We start from the raw sequence: 17180 nt of genomic DNA, 5'->3' as shown, positions 1-17180 counted from the left end.
GTAACTAAAGCCCCAGCTTTCACTGGAGGACTAAAAAGGAAGGCCCCAGAAAACCAGAAAGCAGTGGGGAGGTCATGAAACATGAAGAGCCTGCAAAGCAAGGGCACAAAGCTGTTTAAGAACTTCTGAGTTCTCCTTGAGCTGTTCATGTGTGAATCTGACCTTCAAAAGCACATTAAAGACTTTGAGACCTGAACTGGTCTTGGAAAACTTTGAAAACTGAGCTGATGCTGGAACAACAGTCCACAGAAGGTGGGTCAGAATCTGTGGCTTGAACTCCAACAGGTGATGGAACAATTCTCAATTCTTTTTATGAAACCAGAATGACACTGATACAAAAACCAGACAAAGTTAGTCTAGTCAAGAAAAGAAAACTACATACCAATATCCTGATGAATCAGATGCAAAAATCCTTAACAAAATATTTTAAAGTATATAAATAAATGCCAATATATTAAGATATATAAATCTATTGCTGTATTTTATATAGCAATATATTTAAAAATAGCCACAAGGTTGGTTCAATATGAAAAAAATTAATCAATGCAATTAATCTACCAGATTAACAGTGTGAACAAGAAAATTCACAGTCATTTCAATTGACTCAAAAAAGTTTTGATAAAATTCAACTTCCATTCATGACAAAAAACTCTCAGCAACCCAGTAATAGAAGGCATTTCCCCCACCTGATAAGAGACATTTATAAAAAAACCTACAGCTCATTTCATACTTAATGGTGACAGAGAGAATGCCTTCCCTCTAAGAATGGGAACAAGACGGGGTGTCCACTCTCACCATTCCTATTTAACATTGTGTGGAAATCCTAGCCAGGTATATAAAATTTTAAAAATGCATACAGATTGGAAAGGAAAAGATAAAACTCTTCCCATCACAGATGGTATAATTGTCTACATAGGAAATTTTGAGGAATCTACAAAAAACTTATGAAACAATGAGTTAAACAATGTTGCATAATATAAGGTCAATATACAAAAAAGTCCATTTTATTTCTATATATTACTAATGAGCAATTACAAACTGAGATTTTTAAAAAATGCTATTTACAATGAAATACTTAGGTATGAATCTAACAAAGCACGTGTAGGATCTGCATTTGGAAAGTAGAAAATGCTGATGAAAGCAATCTAATCGTCTAAAGATGATTTAAATGAAGAGAGAAGGAACAGTGTTCACAGACTGAAGGACTCAACATAGTCAAGATGCTAGTCTTCCCAAATTGATGTATAAATTTAACTCAATTCCAAACAAAATAGCATGATCTTTTGTGGATATAGACAAGCTGATTCTAAAAATTATATGGCAAGGCAGAGGACCAAAACAGTCAAACCAAAATAATTTTGAAAAAGAATACCCTTGGAGGAGTCACACCACTTGACTTTAAGACCTACAATAAAGCTGCAGTATTAAGACAGTGTGGCATGGGCTGCACGATAGATACAGAGGCCAGTGGGACAAAACGGGGCATCCAGAAATAGACTACACAAATATGGCCCAGTGATTCTGACAAAGGGGTGAAGGCAGTTCAGTGGACAAATGGTAGTGTTTTCAACAAATGGTGTTGGACCAACTGGAATGCATATGCAAAAAGTGAACCTCAACTTAAACCTTCCACCTTCTAGATAAGTTAACTCAAAGGGGATCATAGATCTAAAAGTAAGAGATAATACTACAAAACTTTTAGAAGGAAACACAGGAGAAAATTTCTGTGGCACAGGTTATGCAATGAACTCCGAGACATGATACAAAAAAAGAATAGGTTGATAAATTAACCTTCATCCAAATTAAACACTTTTTCTCTGTGAAAGACACTGTTAAGAGAATGAAGAGACAAGTTACAGTTCCTCAAAAGATTAACATAGAGTTATCACATGACCCAGCAATTCCGTTTGTATTTACCCTAGAAAAATTAAAACAGTGTTCACACAAAAACTTGTACATGAGTATTTGTAGTAGCTTTATTCATAACTGCTATGAACTGGACCAAGCTAAATATTTTTCAACGGGTGAATATTTATATTTACAAACAGCCAGTGGTACATCCCTACAATGCGATGATACTCAGCAATAAAAAGGGACCAACTGTAGATACAAACTGCGACTTGGATGAATCTCAGAGGCATCGATCATGCTGAGTGAAAGAAGCCAAACTCAAAAGGTTACTTGCTGTATGATTCCATGTATATGACATTCTCGGAAAGACAAAACCATAGTGATGAGAATCAATCAGTCATTAACAGGGGCTAGGGGTGGGTTAAGGGTGTGACTAGAAAGGGACAGCACAAGAGCTTTTTTGAGAGATGGGACTGTTGTGAATTTTGACTACAGTAGTCATTGCATGAATTTACATATGTTTTAAAACTCAATAGACCTGGACCCCCCCCCCCAAAAGTCAACTTTACTCTATATTAATTAAAAAAAAAAAAAGCCAAAATAAAAGACTGGACACTTGACACCAGAATCAGCAAACATGCAGATATCTACACGATTGTGCCTTAGGATGTATCTGCGTGGGGTAGTAGTTGACCTAGGCTTCTGAAAGTGTTATCAGGGAGGACTGTCTCAGGAGTTCATCAGAAGTCAGTGATGCCAAACTGTATTGAAGACCTGTTTTGGGCTGTGGTCAGAGTGAGGTCACAGGTGGTGAGCCCTAGATACCTCTTCTTCCAACATCCTCTTCATCACGGCCCCAAACACAGATTATGTGGGTGGAATGGAGCACCGGGGAGACATTCAGTGACAATCCTCCTTGTTCTCCCACAGGCTGATGCTATTGACCCCACCTACCCACACAGATGGCATTTAAAAAGGACCAAAACAATCCAAGCAGATGTCACTTCTTCCAAAACACCCAGCATTTGAACTTAACTGGTTTTCAAAAGAAAAACTTAACTAAGAATTTGTATTTTAATTTCCTTAATGCTCAAATTGTTTTAAGCATGTACAAGAATTCCGAAATACAAAGTTGTCAACACTTTTCCCCCTTCTTCAGAAGGCATTTTCCTGGGATGATTTTTGTTTGCTTTTTTCCTTTGGGAAAGTAATCAAACACTTTTGTTTTTCCTTTCTCTAATTTAAACCATTTGTTCACTACTGAAGATTTATGAGGTTGCCATCTGCCAGTTTATTTTACTTTTTTTTTTACACATCACTGACAATAAAAATAGCCGTAAGACACGGGGACAGGAGGTCAACGCTACCTCCTATGAGGTGATGGCCCCTTTTTTCCATGAGCAGATGACAGGGAATGAGCATACCTTTAATTTGCTCTTTACCATGTCAGTAGATTTACTGATGTTTCTGTGATGACCATTTGGTTTCACAGGGAGAAAAACATCAAACAGGCCCATGACATAATAATCTCAGTGTTTTTTTGCTTTCTTCCAGATAGTGTTTCTCCAGCACTGCTTTAAGTATGCTTGCTTTTGCATCTGAAAATCATATTTCAGATGAAAATTCGTAAGTCTTACTTATTTTTTACGGACCCAAATGCTTTGGGGTTTGGCCATCTCATTCACCTGCAGATGAGACCATACTAAGTAATTATCATGTCTTGTGAGTTCTTTTTATTTTTTAACATCTTTATTGGAGTATAATTGCTTTACAATGGTGTGTTAGTTTCTGCTTTATAACAAATTGAATCAGCTGTACATATACATGTATCCCCATATCTCCTGAGTTCTGAACAGAACCCTGGCTATGACTCTGGATGAGAATCTAACAGCAGAAAGTTGGAGCCTTTATGGCTGAGGCTAGTTTGGATGCAACTTGCAGTCTCATGAGACAATGGCATTCTCTTCATGCACTTAATCTCAGGGAGGGGTTTTTTTTTTTTTTTAATTAACTTCTCAAGGTTAAAGGTTAACTTCTCAAGTTTATTTCTTGATAGTATCTTCTTTTGTTCTTATGATTACTCAAGTGAGGCATGTAAGGCAGAAATTATGCACCAAATTTACAGATGAAGATGCAGTGCCTGAAGCTAGGCTGGATCAACCAAGGCAGTGCTGGAGAACCACCCAGGGGCTCCTCCTACTTTCCAGCACCACCTCCATGCTCATGGCGATTCCACAAACTACCAGTGTGGCTAAGGTGCCCAGTCACTGGGACATTCTGGTTCCTGGCACTGTGGACCCACCGATGGGCTCCTGCGCTCAGGCTTATCTGCACGTGTCCAGCACTCACTCAGGGACCCATGGACGGGGTTCCCCAACACAAACTGCTTGAGAAGATACTGTAGTTTTGTACAGGCGGCCAAAGGGAACTTCTGTTTCTAGGATGCTGACTGGCCTGGCAGCCAAGCAGGGCCAAGTTAAATGTCATTTGGGGCCATTCAATTGTGTTACTCTCTGAGTAAACACAGACTCTAAAACTGAGAAAAGCAAGGAGAAAAACGAAAACCCTTCCTACTTCCATCTGTGATACCTCAGCGATGTTTTACTTGGGAAAATATCATTAATAATACTTAGAGATGCCCCCAAATCATATTCTAAAATTTAATACTCTTATGAAAAACTACTTCCTTAATGAAGTTACTTACTCCCATGGGTTTTCATGATGAACCAGATACAAAACATGGGGTTGACAAACAGGATGTCAGTGAATACATCCTAATCACGTCCAGGTACACAGAGGTTTCATTTCGAATGACCCCATTAAGCCGTGGTGCCACGCTACAGGGCCTGCATCCAAGAAGCAGACGGTTTGGCAAAAGGCCATTTGGGCATAAGCTGGACATGATATTAGTAAAGATCTGTAAGGACACAACTTACATCTCTTCTCAGCCCTGACTTAACTCTTGAACAACAAGCCTAGACAATAAGTTTTGGGGGAGTAGCTCTGCACATGGATGAAGACCATCTCTACCCCTTGGGCCCCTGGGATCAGTGGCCAGAGACAGCAGGTAACAGCTGGGAGGGCCTGGGTTCTGTCTTCCCCACAAGGACTGGTTTCTTCTGGATTCTCAGCTACAGCTGACAAGAGTTGAAAATATACACAGTCTCTGGATTTGCCCAGGCAGCTTCAGATGAGGGGTTCTCAATCAGGGTGATTCTGTCCCCAGGGTATATTGATGAAGGCTGAGACATTTTTGGTTGTCACCCCTGGATGGGTGCCACGGGCATCTTGTGGGCAGAGGCCAGGGACCCTGAACACCCTACAATGCACAGGGCAGCTCCCACAATAAAGAACTGTCCAGCCCAGAATGGCAATAGTGCCAGTTGAGAAACCTTGCTTTCAACAAAAACTGTGGTAAAAATGTGTAACTCCATGCCTTGTGACTGTATATGAATTTACCGAGCACTCATGACACAATAAGCTCTCAGGAAGGGTTAGGCAGTGTTTTCTATGGCTGTGTCCTCTCACTGTACCTCATTTCACATGCCAGCTACTCCCGGAGGAAAACCACAGGCAGCGCTGTGATGTGGACTGCGTTGCCTCATGCATCTTCTCACTCCCCTTTCAGATTCCCTCTTATTCTTTTCGGTGGGTGAGCCCAGGCCCAGAGAGCCCACCTGGGCTGGCCGCCGCCAGGGCTGGCCTGTGGATTGCACTTCAGACTCAGGCTCTAGAAATCATATTTCAGCTCGACCTCTTACTGGCTTGTGAGCTTGGACACAGACAAACGTTGGAACTCACGCTCTTCATCTTTAAGATGAAGAACATAATACTAAGGTTCTGATGAGCATCTGTGTGAAGCACCTACCTGGTGTCTGGGCCACAGGAGGAAACCTAGGAAAGTCAAGTTTAGCTGTGCTGCTGCTCCTATATCCGTCATCATTACTGTACCTGCCATCATTCCTTCCTGGATCGAAAAGGTGCTCAGCTGGAAACCAGTCAGCAAAGGAAAAAATAATTTGATTCATTCTAAAATCTAAATAACTTACTGTATCTGAAACTCTCCCCACCCAGGGAGACTGACATTTCAGGAAAGAACAAAGGCAAAACCAAAGGCATCCACCTCTCCTGATGGACTTCCAAGTTCTCATGGCAAGAAGGGGAAATATTTTTAAAAGGGGAAGTTGTCATTTTTTCCTTCAATCAAGCTGGCCCTGGCTGCATTTGGAGCCTATGTACGAATCTGAAGCTTTTGCAGTCTTTAAAAGATCCTGTGAAGTAAACAGGATGGCCAGAACGTGCGCTAGGGCCTACTACTCTGTCTGTCCTATGTGAGAGACACTTTGCACTTGGTTCGTCCCGCTTGGCGGCTCCCACCTGCCCAATGTTCTTCTCTCTTGCTGCTCCGTGCGTCCCAGGGTGGAGGTGCCTCACACTGAGGCTGGGCCTTCCCCGTTCTTTCTCGCTGTCTGGCAGCTGCCTCAGTGTCCCTCTCTGTATTTGCCTACTGTCACCTGCTCTCTCCTTTTTACACCCTCCCCGGTCTGCCACGTGCCCTCACTCCCTGGCTCTGTTGACCTGCTGTCCCGCATGGCCTGACTCCAGGGCTCGGGCTCCACCTCCTCTCCAGCCAGAGGGAAGTGCATTTCCCTCATCGTACCTGCTCCTGGCACAGGCTGTGTGTGTGTTTCTCAGGGCAGAGTTGCTTAGGCCTCATACTGGTTTCCTAGGTTTGCCATAACAAAGCATCACAAACTCAGGGGTTCCAAACAAAGGAAATTTATTCTCTCACCGTTTGAGAGACTAGAAGTCTAATATCAAGGTGTCGGCAGGGCCATGCTCTTTCTGAAGACTCGAGGGGAGGATCTTTCCTTGCCTCGTCCTCGCATCTGGTAGTTGCAGGCAGTCCTTCATGTTCCTTGGCTTGTAAACGCTTCCCTCCAATTTCTGCCTCCATCATCACACGGTGTTCTGTTCTGTGTGTCTTCCTGTGTGTCTTCTGTGTTCCCATGGCATTCCCCTCTCTGGGTCTATGTCCAAACTTCTCTCTTCTTAGAAGGATATCAGCCAGTGGAGTAGGACCCACCTTAATCCAGGATGACTTTATCTTAACTTGATCATGTCTGCAAAGACCCTATTTCCAAATAAGGTCACATTCTGGGGTTCTGGGTAGGCATGGATTTTGAAGTTTGTACTCCATCCAGTACAAACCCCTGGAACAGGGCTTTTCCTGTGGAGGTCTCTGCTTTCCAAAGCACAAAGGCACGGCTGTCCTCCTGGGTTCAGGCATCACTTTGCCCCATGGGCCCCATTGCCCCCTACCACACTCAGGGCTGGAGACGCATCCGGCACAGCCCCCCAGGCCTTCCTCACTTCCAACTCTCCTGCCAAAGCCCGCTCTCCCTCACTGCAGCCAGCCTTCATTGGCTTCCTTCACTCTCGAGGCTTTCAAATAAGACTGGGTATGAAGGACTCTCAAGTATGGAGAGCCCTTGAAGGAATCCAGGGCTCTTTGCCAACAGAAGGACACTGCTTCATGACGTTGATGCTTCAACGTCATGAAGCAGTGTCCTAAGATCCCCACTCTGACCCAGTGGGCCTCCAGGCCATCCACCCGTCTGTAGGAATCTGTGGGCTGAGCCATTGGTTTCACTCACTCTTTCTCTGTTATGAGAATAGGAGATTTAACTTGCTACAGACAGGCACCAGTCCACAGCGAAGGGTGAGCAGGGCCTGGTGGAAGGGCACTGGACCCTGGCAGAGCAGGGGAGCTGTGGTGCCAGCTGGGCCGCCTGCCAGCCATGTAGTCACAGCCAAGGCACCCAACCTCTCTCCACTTGTGCCACTCAGAGTAACAAATGCTGCAGACTCAGCTGGCTTGTGTTTTCCAGCTGATCAAATGAAACCCATCTCTACACACCCCAAAGGGTGCCAAGAGGGAAACAAAGCCGCTAACACGGAGTGAGCACGTATGGAAAACCCTACCTTTGAGACTGTTCATTAAATGTATTTGGGTTGAAATGATGTGAAAGAAGGAATCCCAGCCCCACCTCCGTGGAGGTTGTCAGATTCTTCTTCCACGTCGAGGTAGGCGGAATGTGGTCAGAAGGAAGTTAGTAAATGAACCAGAGAGCGAGGATCTCTGAACTTCCTAGGCAAAGTGGGGCTTCTTTCCCCCCAGAAGTTAAACAACAAGATGTGAGAATTATTAACATTATTCAGAATCTGGCTGAGACAGAAAAATGGCAAGCCACCCTGTGGAGAAAGTCACATTGGACACAGTAATGTTTACATATGCAACGTATTACAGGACACAAATAACGCTCCACAGAGCTCCTCTTACCTCAATCCCTTCTTTGTTTAAGGCATATTCATCAAAATTCAAAATGGCTATCTTAATCGTTCTTGGAGGGGGCAGTACCGTCAGACCAATATTAATAGCATTGCTCCTCTTGGAATCCAGGACGATGATCTCCTGCTTTTTTCCATCTGCAGCAGTTTTCTTGTGAAAAAATAAGGAGAATTCAAGATTAATGCATCATCTTTGGTCCTCTATTAAAAGCAAACTCACAGCTTACTTAGACATGAAAACAAATGCCCTCAGTTTAGCTCAGGGAAGGACTAGCTACCTCTCAGCACAGCAGAGATCAGGGATTAGTTCCAAGAGGTCGCCAAGAGCAGGGCAGCAATGGAACTTCGCGAGCCAGACACGTTACAAAATAAAATTGATTTGTCTTCAATTGGGAAAAATGTGATATTTTGCAAGGAAAAAAAAAAAAAAAAAAACCTGTTTTTTTCCATAGAAGCAGTGGAAACAAAACTCAAACCTCTCAGAGTTCCCTTCCTGCAGGCTGCGAGGTGTCGGAATGTGCCTTGGTTGGCCCTGGAGCGTGTGGTGTGTGCCCAGAGATGGAGAAAGCTGGTCCGCGCACTGAGGAGACGGGAGCCAGAGGGGAATCCTGCAATGCTGGCCGGTCAGCCCTTCTGCATCTCAGGGGCTCCTCTCATCATTCCAACATCCTCCGCCCCGACACCTGAGCACTTCCGCCTCTCCTGCTACACTCAGCCATCTGGGCAGCTGCCCAGTGGGTGGGTGAAGAGGAGTGAGGGATAAACTAGCCAAGAGGCCGAGGAGGGGGACCATGTCCCCACAGAGCCCTGATGTATGTGGCCTCCCTGCTGGCCTGACATCCTCGGGGCAGTCCCTGCGGCCAGCCCCGGGCTGGCACACGGCCAGAAGCCAGGAAGGGTGTGAGGTGCTGAGCCAGTGCTCACCTCTGCCCAGAGCTGTGACAAGGCCCCCAGCTTTCCCCTTCAGCTCTCGGGAAGCCAAGGGCGGGTGGCACCCGGACAGGTGGAGGGGGGCCGGTCAGCAAGCTCCCTGTGCTGCGCCGATTCCCCTGAGGCCACAGGGCTGGGAGGATGATGATTTTGATTCATGAAACAAGCCTGGGGTGACGAGGATGGGTAAGACCTGTCCAGCACAGTGATGGGGTGTGCTCACCGTGTGAGGGGCCCAGCTGTGGGGTAACTAACTCACCTGGTGGTGGAGGGGGTTAGGGTCTGGAGAAGCTGCCACCTGAGCTGGACCCTCAAGACCGTCTAGGACTAGCCTGGGGCTGGGAGAGAATACAAGCAGAGGAGAAGTGCCTTTGTCTAGTTCCAGGGAACTGCCAGGGATGAAGCTGGAGGTTTGGGGGCCATATGGGGGAGCTCCATGAATCAGCTGCTCAGAACCCCCCTGCAGGCAGGCCCCAGCTGAGCAGCTCATAGCTGCTCAATATCGGCCTCCTGTGCTGAGGCCTCAGCCTCTCCTCTGAGGAAGGGAACAAGGCTGGGCCTGGGAGCAGCTGAGCCGCCCAGGGAAGCTGATCGCTGTAGCACGGGAGGTTGGGAGCTGGCAAGGAAAAACGGCTGCGGGCCCTTAAGTCCTACTGAGCCCTTCCAAACTCAATTGCTAACATTCTATTTTAGGTCCTTAAATATGCATTTGGGAATAAATTACAATTTCTTCACGAAGAAAATAAGCGAAAGCATCCCAGCTGTTTGGCCGCCTGGTAGCCAAGAGGAACAATTCCTGTGGGTGTGCTCGTCGGCTTGGAACTGTGAGCTCCCAGGGCCACGCGGCATAAATGCGCCCTCACTCTGTAGGGCAAGCTTGTCTTCTATATATTTAAGCAAATAAGCTTATCAGGAGCCCCTGAAATTTAGCTGAAATCTACTTTAAAATATTATTTTGTGTATAGAAGACTAAGAAGGAATGAGAAAAGGTTTGACAAAATGCTGATTACAGGCGATGAAGACAGATGTGATGACTTGTGATGCCCACGTTGGGGTGCGGGGTGTCCACCCCTCCAGGTGCTGCAGGGAACCTGCCCAACATCCGTTCCCTCTTCCCTGCTCACCAACAGGGACTTGACTTTTTTCAGGCTGGTAATATGTCGGTGAAATCAGTCACCTCCCTGGACCCTTGGCAGGTAAGGCTGGCAGTTTGGGTTTTTGTTTTCCTGATTAAAAAGAGATAGACCCAGTGAGCCATGCCTTTTGCCTTTCCTCCTTCTTCCTGCCTAGAATGTGGACGTGAGGCCCAGAGAGACAGCCGTGAGACATCTCATGAGCATAACGAATGAAGCCACATGGACCGCAGCATGGAAGACGGAAGAAGCCTGGGACCCGGCATTGGAGAGGCAACTACCCACAGCCAGGATCCAGCGCAGGAAGCATTTATGGGCAGGCAGGGGTTCCCTGGAAATCATTAGCCCTTAGCCCCCCATCTATAGAGTCCCCGTCATTCTAGGAGTCTGCAGAGATGCCTGAGCACGTCCAGCCCAACTGCAGCCTTTGTGCAAATGAGAAAAAGATGCCCACCTCCAGGGAGACACAGCCCCACGGCAAACAGCTTGAGAGGGAAGCGCCACTCAGATTTCAGCCCTCCCCCCTCAGCCAGCGTCCACATGCAGCAAGCAAGCCACACAGACTCAGGGGTGGCTCTGAGCCTGAGATGTCCTTGCCCCCATTCTCAGTAGAATTCAGTTCACACCAACGGACACACCCACACCCACACACCCCACAAGTCGGGAAGAAGCAAGCCGCTGGGCATCCTGAGATAATGGGGAAGCTATCTCCACAAACGACGTTACATGTTTTCAGAGCACTTCCAACCGCTTCGCAAAGGAAGGAATAAGAATTAAAGTCATATCTGAAATTGAACTGTTAAATCTCTGGATTTTATCCAAGAGGTATTTTAAATGCTCTTCTTCATAATTAAAACAGACTCCACTGGATGCTACTGACCCCTCAAGTGCCTTGGTGGCTGTCCTGCCTGACACGAGGGGTGGGTCACGCGGGCTTGTCCAACTCTCTCCTCCCCTCCCCTCCCACAACAAACTGGAGCAGCGCCTGCAAGAACAAGCCAAAGTTCTCCGTGCCCGGAAGCATGCGTCCTGCCTAGGGATTAGCCGTCATCAATTCTGATCCATTTCAATCCTCTTTCAGGGTCAAAGCCCAGACCAGCAAGAGTGACCTTCACTACGTCCTTCTCCTGGTCCTGTGTCTGAGTCACTGTCACCCATCCTCTTCCACAAAGCCTCTCATGCCCCGTCCTTCATTCCCGCCACCTGCACGCTGAGCCTGACCCCGGTGCCAGCCTCCCAGGGCAGCCCACCACGGGCCTCCTGCTTCCAGCCTCTTCTCACCCCCAGTCCATTCATCCTACTCTTGCTAAGAGTCTTTCTCAGGCACCCATCTGCTTATTGCACTTCTTTGATCAGACAGTCTGTGACTGTCCATTGTTTGAAATGAGAAAAATAGGAAATTGGTCAATGATAGAAAGAGGAGGTAAAGCAGATAAGACAGAGTGTTCCTTGCAGAGGAGGTTAGGAAATGTTAAATGACCCTCTAAAGGCATCTGGAAAGGAAGGGCTAAGATGTGATGGGGCAAAGGTGGAACAGGGTTGGGAGGATGACAGGAGGTGATACTTCTACGCAGGAGATGAGAAAGTTGTTTTGCATTTTACTTGAGCCCAGACCCATCCCAAAAAACAACACACAAACAAGGAAACAAAATGCCCAAACCTCCTGAAATATCAATACAGGCCCTACTTGAAGGAACTGACAAAATTTTCTTGAGAGCAAAAGAAGATGTGCATAAATGAGAAACATCATGTTCCTGGATAGGAGGCCTCAATGTTGTAAGGATGTTCATTATCTCTCATCATAGAATTTATATATAAGTCAGATATATATATATTTTAAATGATTCTAATCAAATTCCAACCAGATTTTTTTGGAATTAAAAAATATCCTAGAGTTACTATGAAAGAATATATGTGTAAAAAATCTGCAAGTAGAAATATATATAATATCTACCCAATTAGCTCTAAAAACTTATTATAACACTGATATAATTAATGTGTAGCACTGGCACTAAACAGCTACAATGATAGAACAGAATAGAATGAAAGTACAGAAGAAGCTCTCATACAGTGATCCAGGGCATTCCAACAAGAGCACAAGATCAGTGAGTCACAATCCATTATGAAAGCCCAATTCTAATATGGAACCAAAGAAAGTAACTTTAAGCCAAAAAACTCAACATGGTAGGTAAACATCATGACAGACTGGATTGACTGACATCTTCCTTCTTTAAAAAAAAAGTCAGCAGAAAGCAAGAACACAGGCTCTGTGGGAATGGCCAAGGGTCATCATGGTTGGAGTATGCCACACCCCATGAGACCCCTCTGCTGATTGGTTTCTCAAGATGTTATCAGTGATGGTCCACGACAGCAAACCCTGAGCAGGAAAAGAGGTTGAGAAGCAAGCTCAGCCCTTCAACTGTCTCCTTCTGGTTGGCAGGGTATCTTCCCACATTTATTTATTTTTTGCCTTTCTTTGATATAGATCTCATTTCCTTAAACGAACATTTCCTGAGTGCCTGTTAGGTGCCTACGTCTTGAATGGGGACATTTTTCACGGAGACCAACAAAAACGTGGGGGGCCACGATGCCACCGGCAGCAATGGTCAGTCCTGGGACCACAGGAAATAAGCGTTTCTTCCTCAATTCTTTGATAAAAGGTCAATCAGTCAAACCTCTGCCCTCAGGTCTCAAGAACTCACAGTGCGGAAAGGATGCTGAGGGAGGCTCCTGTGGGTGGGGCTTCAGGCACAGGATGCTGGACTAGGGGGCTGCTGGAAGTGAAAATGGGAACAACTGTCTCTGGGGCAAGAGAGTTGCCCCAGCAACAGAGTGGAAGTGAGCAGAGTGGGGGGAACCAGGGTGGGGATGTCTTTGAACATGTAATTTCCCCAAGTACATCCAGAAGTTCTCAAGGTAAAAGAGGAACTTACTTCTTGAAGGGGCAGGGGGCACTCTAGGAAGAGGCCAGGCTCTGATTTGCTTCCAGAAAGCCTAGTGAAGCTGAACTTCTGACCGAACGAGGCAGCGACACCCAGAACCTCCTTCAAAACAACAACTATCAGGGAGCCTCCAATCTGCCAACAGTTGCCTTTCCAGAAATATTGTCTCTGGAGAAATGCTTCAGGCTTGCATGGAATGGAGGGCTTCTGTCTGTTTTTGACTTGGCCAAGAAGATTGCAGGGAGTCGGGAGATGGTGTAACAGCCAAAAGGGTGAGAGACCGAGGTTACCCTCTATGGCAAGAGATGCTGTCAAGGCCAGCAGAGACCTCTTAGAGAGAAGGGGCAGGAAGGAAGTCACCAAAGCAGTTCAGCTCTTCTCTCCCAAGCTGTCCAAGAGGGCTGAGGGTCCAGTTCCAGGAGGCAGAAGTGAGCCCCTCCAGGAGGAAGCTTCAAACAGGCGGTGCCCAAGACCACAAGACTTACAGAATTTCTAAGAAGCATAGAGGAGGTACTCAATTTAAGCAGTGAGTGCTAACTACCAAGGCTTAGGGGTAAGGGCTGTGACTTTCCCCTGTAGCCCTAGATTCACCTGGTGGTCAGCTCCCTGGGTGGGGGCCGTCTCTCTAGAACCAACCAGCTCCAAGAGGTTGGGCCCTGCAAACTCAGCCACTCCAAGGGGCAGAAAGTCACATACGACAGGAATATTTTTTAGAACAGTTAAACCACCTATTCAGGTCTTCTCAGGGGGACTGTGGGGCAACGCGAATCCTGATACAGAGATGGATGACCACAGGCCTCGCAGGGAGGAGACATGCAAGTCAGGTTTTTGGATGGAACAAAGTATTGCCTCCAAGAACAAGTCTTTTAGAATCTGCAAGTAAAGAGACAAACTTGATTCTGAATGGTTATGGGGTGGGTGACCGCCAGGTAAGAGTGACCACAACCTGATAGCATTCAATAGCCTGAGGACGAGACCATTACTCCCCCTCATAATCATTCAGTTTTGGAAAAGAGAAGGGTGAATATTCAGGCAGCAGTTAGGAAAAAGTGGAAAGGAAAACTTTAATGCTAAATAGTAGTCATTAAGCTTAGAGGCTAATTTAAGATCTCACATTGGAATCTCGGGAAAGTCACGTGAGACAAAGGCTAAGACAATCAATAGCATAAAAAATTACTGACCTGTTAACACAGCACAAAAGCACATTCTCCCCTGTTGCACTGGGTCTACAGAACAACCCTGGGAGGTCAGGCACACAGGATCAGGCCTGGTTTCTTTCTTTCCCCCCCCCCATAATCAAAAACAGGCTCAGAGAGGTTGACCGACTTACTCAAGGTCACACAGTTAGAGGTAGAGTCCAGACCAAATGAAATTTAAAATTTCAGTAGCAAACCATACAGATCATTGAGGAGAAAGAGAGAGGTTTTTTTTTTTTTTAAAAATGACAAGATTTAAAAATCCCCAAGGGAAGAGCACAAGGAAGTGTTCAGAGCATGAGCTTGAAAGTAGCCGAAACAAAACGGAATCCAAGGATGACACAAACAGATTCAGGAGGCCTGAAGGGTAACTGCAAATATCCAGAGCATCAAGTCACCCAGGTGGGTCAGCTGGGGTCTGACCCATTCACAGCCTGGAGACCTTGCCAAGTCACTGAATCTCTCTGTGTCTCGTGTCCTCACTGGGACCCGATCTCACAGGGTTTGTTGTGAGGATGAAAGGAGACAATGGATGTAAATCAGTGAGAACAAGGCTTGGCCCCTGGTAAGCACAACAGAAGTGTCTGCTGGGACTATTAGAAGAGTATTACTGGTATTGATACATGTATTCAGGACAATACCTGGAAAATAGTGCTTTCTAAGAATTAGCTCTTAGCTTTTTTCACTACCAATGACTCCTTTTTTTTTATCATTTTAACCTAATAACATTGTATTTAAAAATATATGGTTTACCAATGTGTATTTTTCATAACTAATGCATCTACCACGCTCACTGATCAAAGGCACCTACATAAACAGGAGTGTCAGATCAGACCAGTGTCCCCACCCTGAATAGTGATAGTTGCAGGAGACAGTGCAGGGACTTGATACTCAATTTAGCCTGCAGAGCTGCTTCCCGGGGACATGGGCAACTTGCCTGGGGCTTCCTGAATGAATGAAAAGAGCTTATGGATGCTCATTAGAGTCTGTGCAGACCCCCAGGCACATGGACAGTGCCTGGTGTGGGAAGTAGATCTAGTAAATGAGCCGTGGCACACCATGATAAAGACGGCCAAGGTCCAGAGAAGGCCCACCGTGAAGGCATAAAATTCCACATGGGAGGAGAGGACAAAATGAGCAGAGTAGGGAGGGGAGCACGAGCAAAGACTGTGGAGGCTCACAGTCTGGGCAGGTGGATAGGGCTTTGCCTTCCAAAGTTTTCTGAAATGTTGACATGGAGAATCACTGCTTTGAATTTTTAAAGAGTAATTTTACTAGACACAAAGGATGCAGTTTTTAAAAAGTGGTTATTCAGCACACAGAACTTGTCATCCCAGAGGGTGCTGTGACTGAAAATAGAAACTCGGCTAAGGACATGATTTATTAAGAGAACTCAGAGTCTTGGAGAAAACTGCTAAGTTTGAGAGCATTTCCATGAAAGGCGACTGACCTCTCAAAACGCTTGTCAGCATCACTGTCACAGACCCTGGGGCTGGCTCAGCAAGGCATGAGTTCTAGAAATGGTAAATCATTCCTCCTCGTTCCCCGCTAACTGCCAAAAGAGTGACGCCACAGGATATTTTCAAAACTGTCCACTGAGAAAGTGACAATGACAGTGATGCCACGATACAGATGTCATAAAGATGTGACTGCTATGGAATTTTCCTAAGTCCTGTAACGCGGGAGAAGGCCATATACATGGGAAAGCATTAAGGCAAAAGACAACAACAACATCCAAAAGCCAAACATACCCCACATCCAAAAGCCAAAGAAACCTAAATAAAAGCTGAAAAACCTTTAGTTAGGAATAGAGTTTCTGAGGACCTAGCCAGAATAGACTTGTTTATTGGTAAGTTTAATTTTAATTTCCCATATTTGTTCTCAGAGTCTTTTACAGCAGAGGCCAACTGTAAAACAGTTGCATTTCCAATGTTAATGTAGTTTATCTAGTACCCTAACCAGGACACTTTTGAGAGGGGAAGGGAGTACTCTTAATAATTATGCTGGGACCTCCACACACACCAGGATCATCCTGGATACACTAGGGTGTGTGATCACCCCAGAGAAGCCCCAAAGTTGGGTTTGGAATTTCCAGGGAGAATTCAGGTTTTCTGAGGGTGCTGTTCAATAAAATAACATACTTTCTTATGACCTGAACTTGAATATAAGGTAGGAAGATTTTCCTCTCTTCTCAGGAGAATAAAATGGAGGTGGACGTGGGGGACCAGTGAAGGAGTCAATGTGGAAAGTGATGGTGGGAACAATGCCCCCCTCAATGGTGCCTCAATTTTTCACTTTAAATCAATGGTTCCCAACTTTGGCTGAGGACCCGGGGGAGATTTTCAAAATAACCCAGGCCAGGGCTTACCTCAGACCAATAAATCATCATCTCTGAATTTTCTTAAAGAGTCACTGCTAATAGTTTCTGATATATTTTGAAACTTCAAGGTAAATAAAGTTGAACAAATTTCTCCAAATCCATTCCGGAGCCCCCTCCCCTTAATAAAGCAATGAACCCAGGTGAGTAAGACAGCAATGAGTCCCCAAAGGGGAAATCAGGTCCCTTGTTCCTTCTGTGCCCCTCTTCCACTCCATACCTTTTGTGGTCTCTCTGGATCTGGGAGTATAAAAGCTGCTCTTTGGGGGCAAGAGGGAATTGGCTGCCCTGGATTAGGCACAGGGGTGGAAGGCCACTTCCTGGGGCTCCTCAGGGTGATGTCAAGTCCATGGAGGGTACCTCCCCACCCCCCAGGGGCTTTCTGCCCTGACATCCTACT

The 17180-nt window shown here is 45.8% G+C and overlaps 1 protein-coding gene across 11 annotated transcripts in view; it reads right to left on the bottom strand.

The window, feature by feature from the left end:
- FHOD3 (formin homology 2 domain containing 3) overlaps nucleotides 1-17180 on the bottom strand; it is a 505109-nt gene that overhangs the window by 46404 nt on the left and 441525 nt on the right. For all 11 annotated transcript variants that reach the window (XM_059895637.1, XM_059895638.1, XM_059895639.1 and 8 more), the window contains one exon: nucleotides 8195-8353. In XM_059895637.1, the coding sequence (XP_059751620.1) occupies nucleotides 8195-8353 (159 nt within the window). The remainder of the gene's footprint in view (nucleotides 1-8194; nucleotides 8354-17180) is intronic.

The sequence above is a fragment of the Balaenoptera ricei genome, chromosome 14 (assembly GCF_028023285.1).
Source record: "Balaenoptera ricei isolate mBalRic1 chromosome 14, mBalRic1.hap2, whole genome shotgun sequence".
NCBI lineage: Eukaryota > Metazoa > Chordata > Mammalia > Artiodactyla > Balaenopteridae > Balaenoptera > Balaenoptera ricei.
The sequence above is the reverse complement of the archived record's forward strand: the minus strand, read 5'-3'. Positions and strand labels throughout refer to the sequence as shown.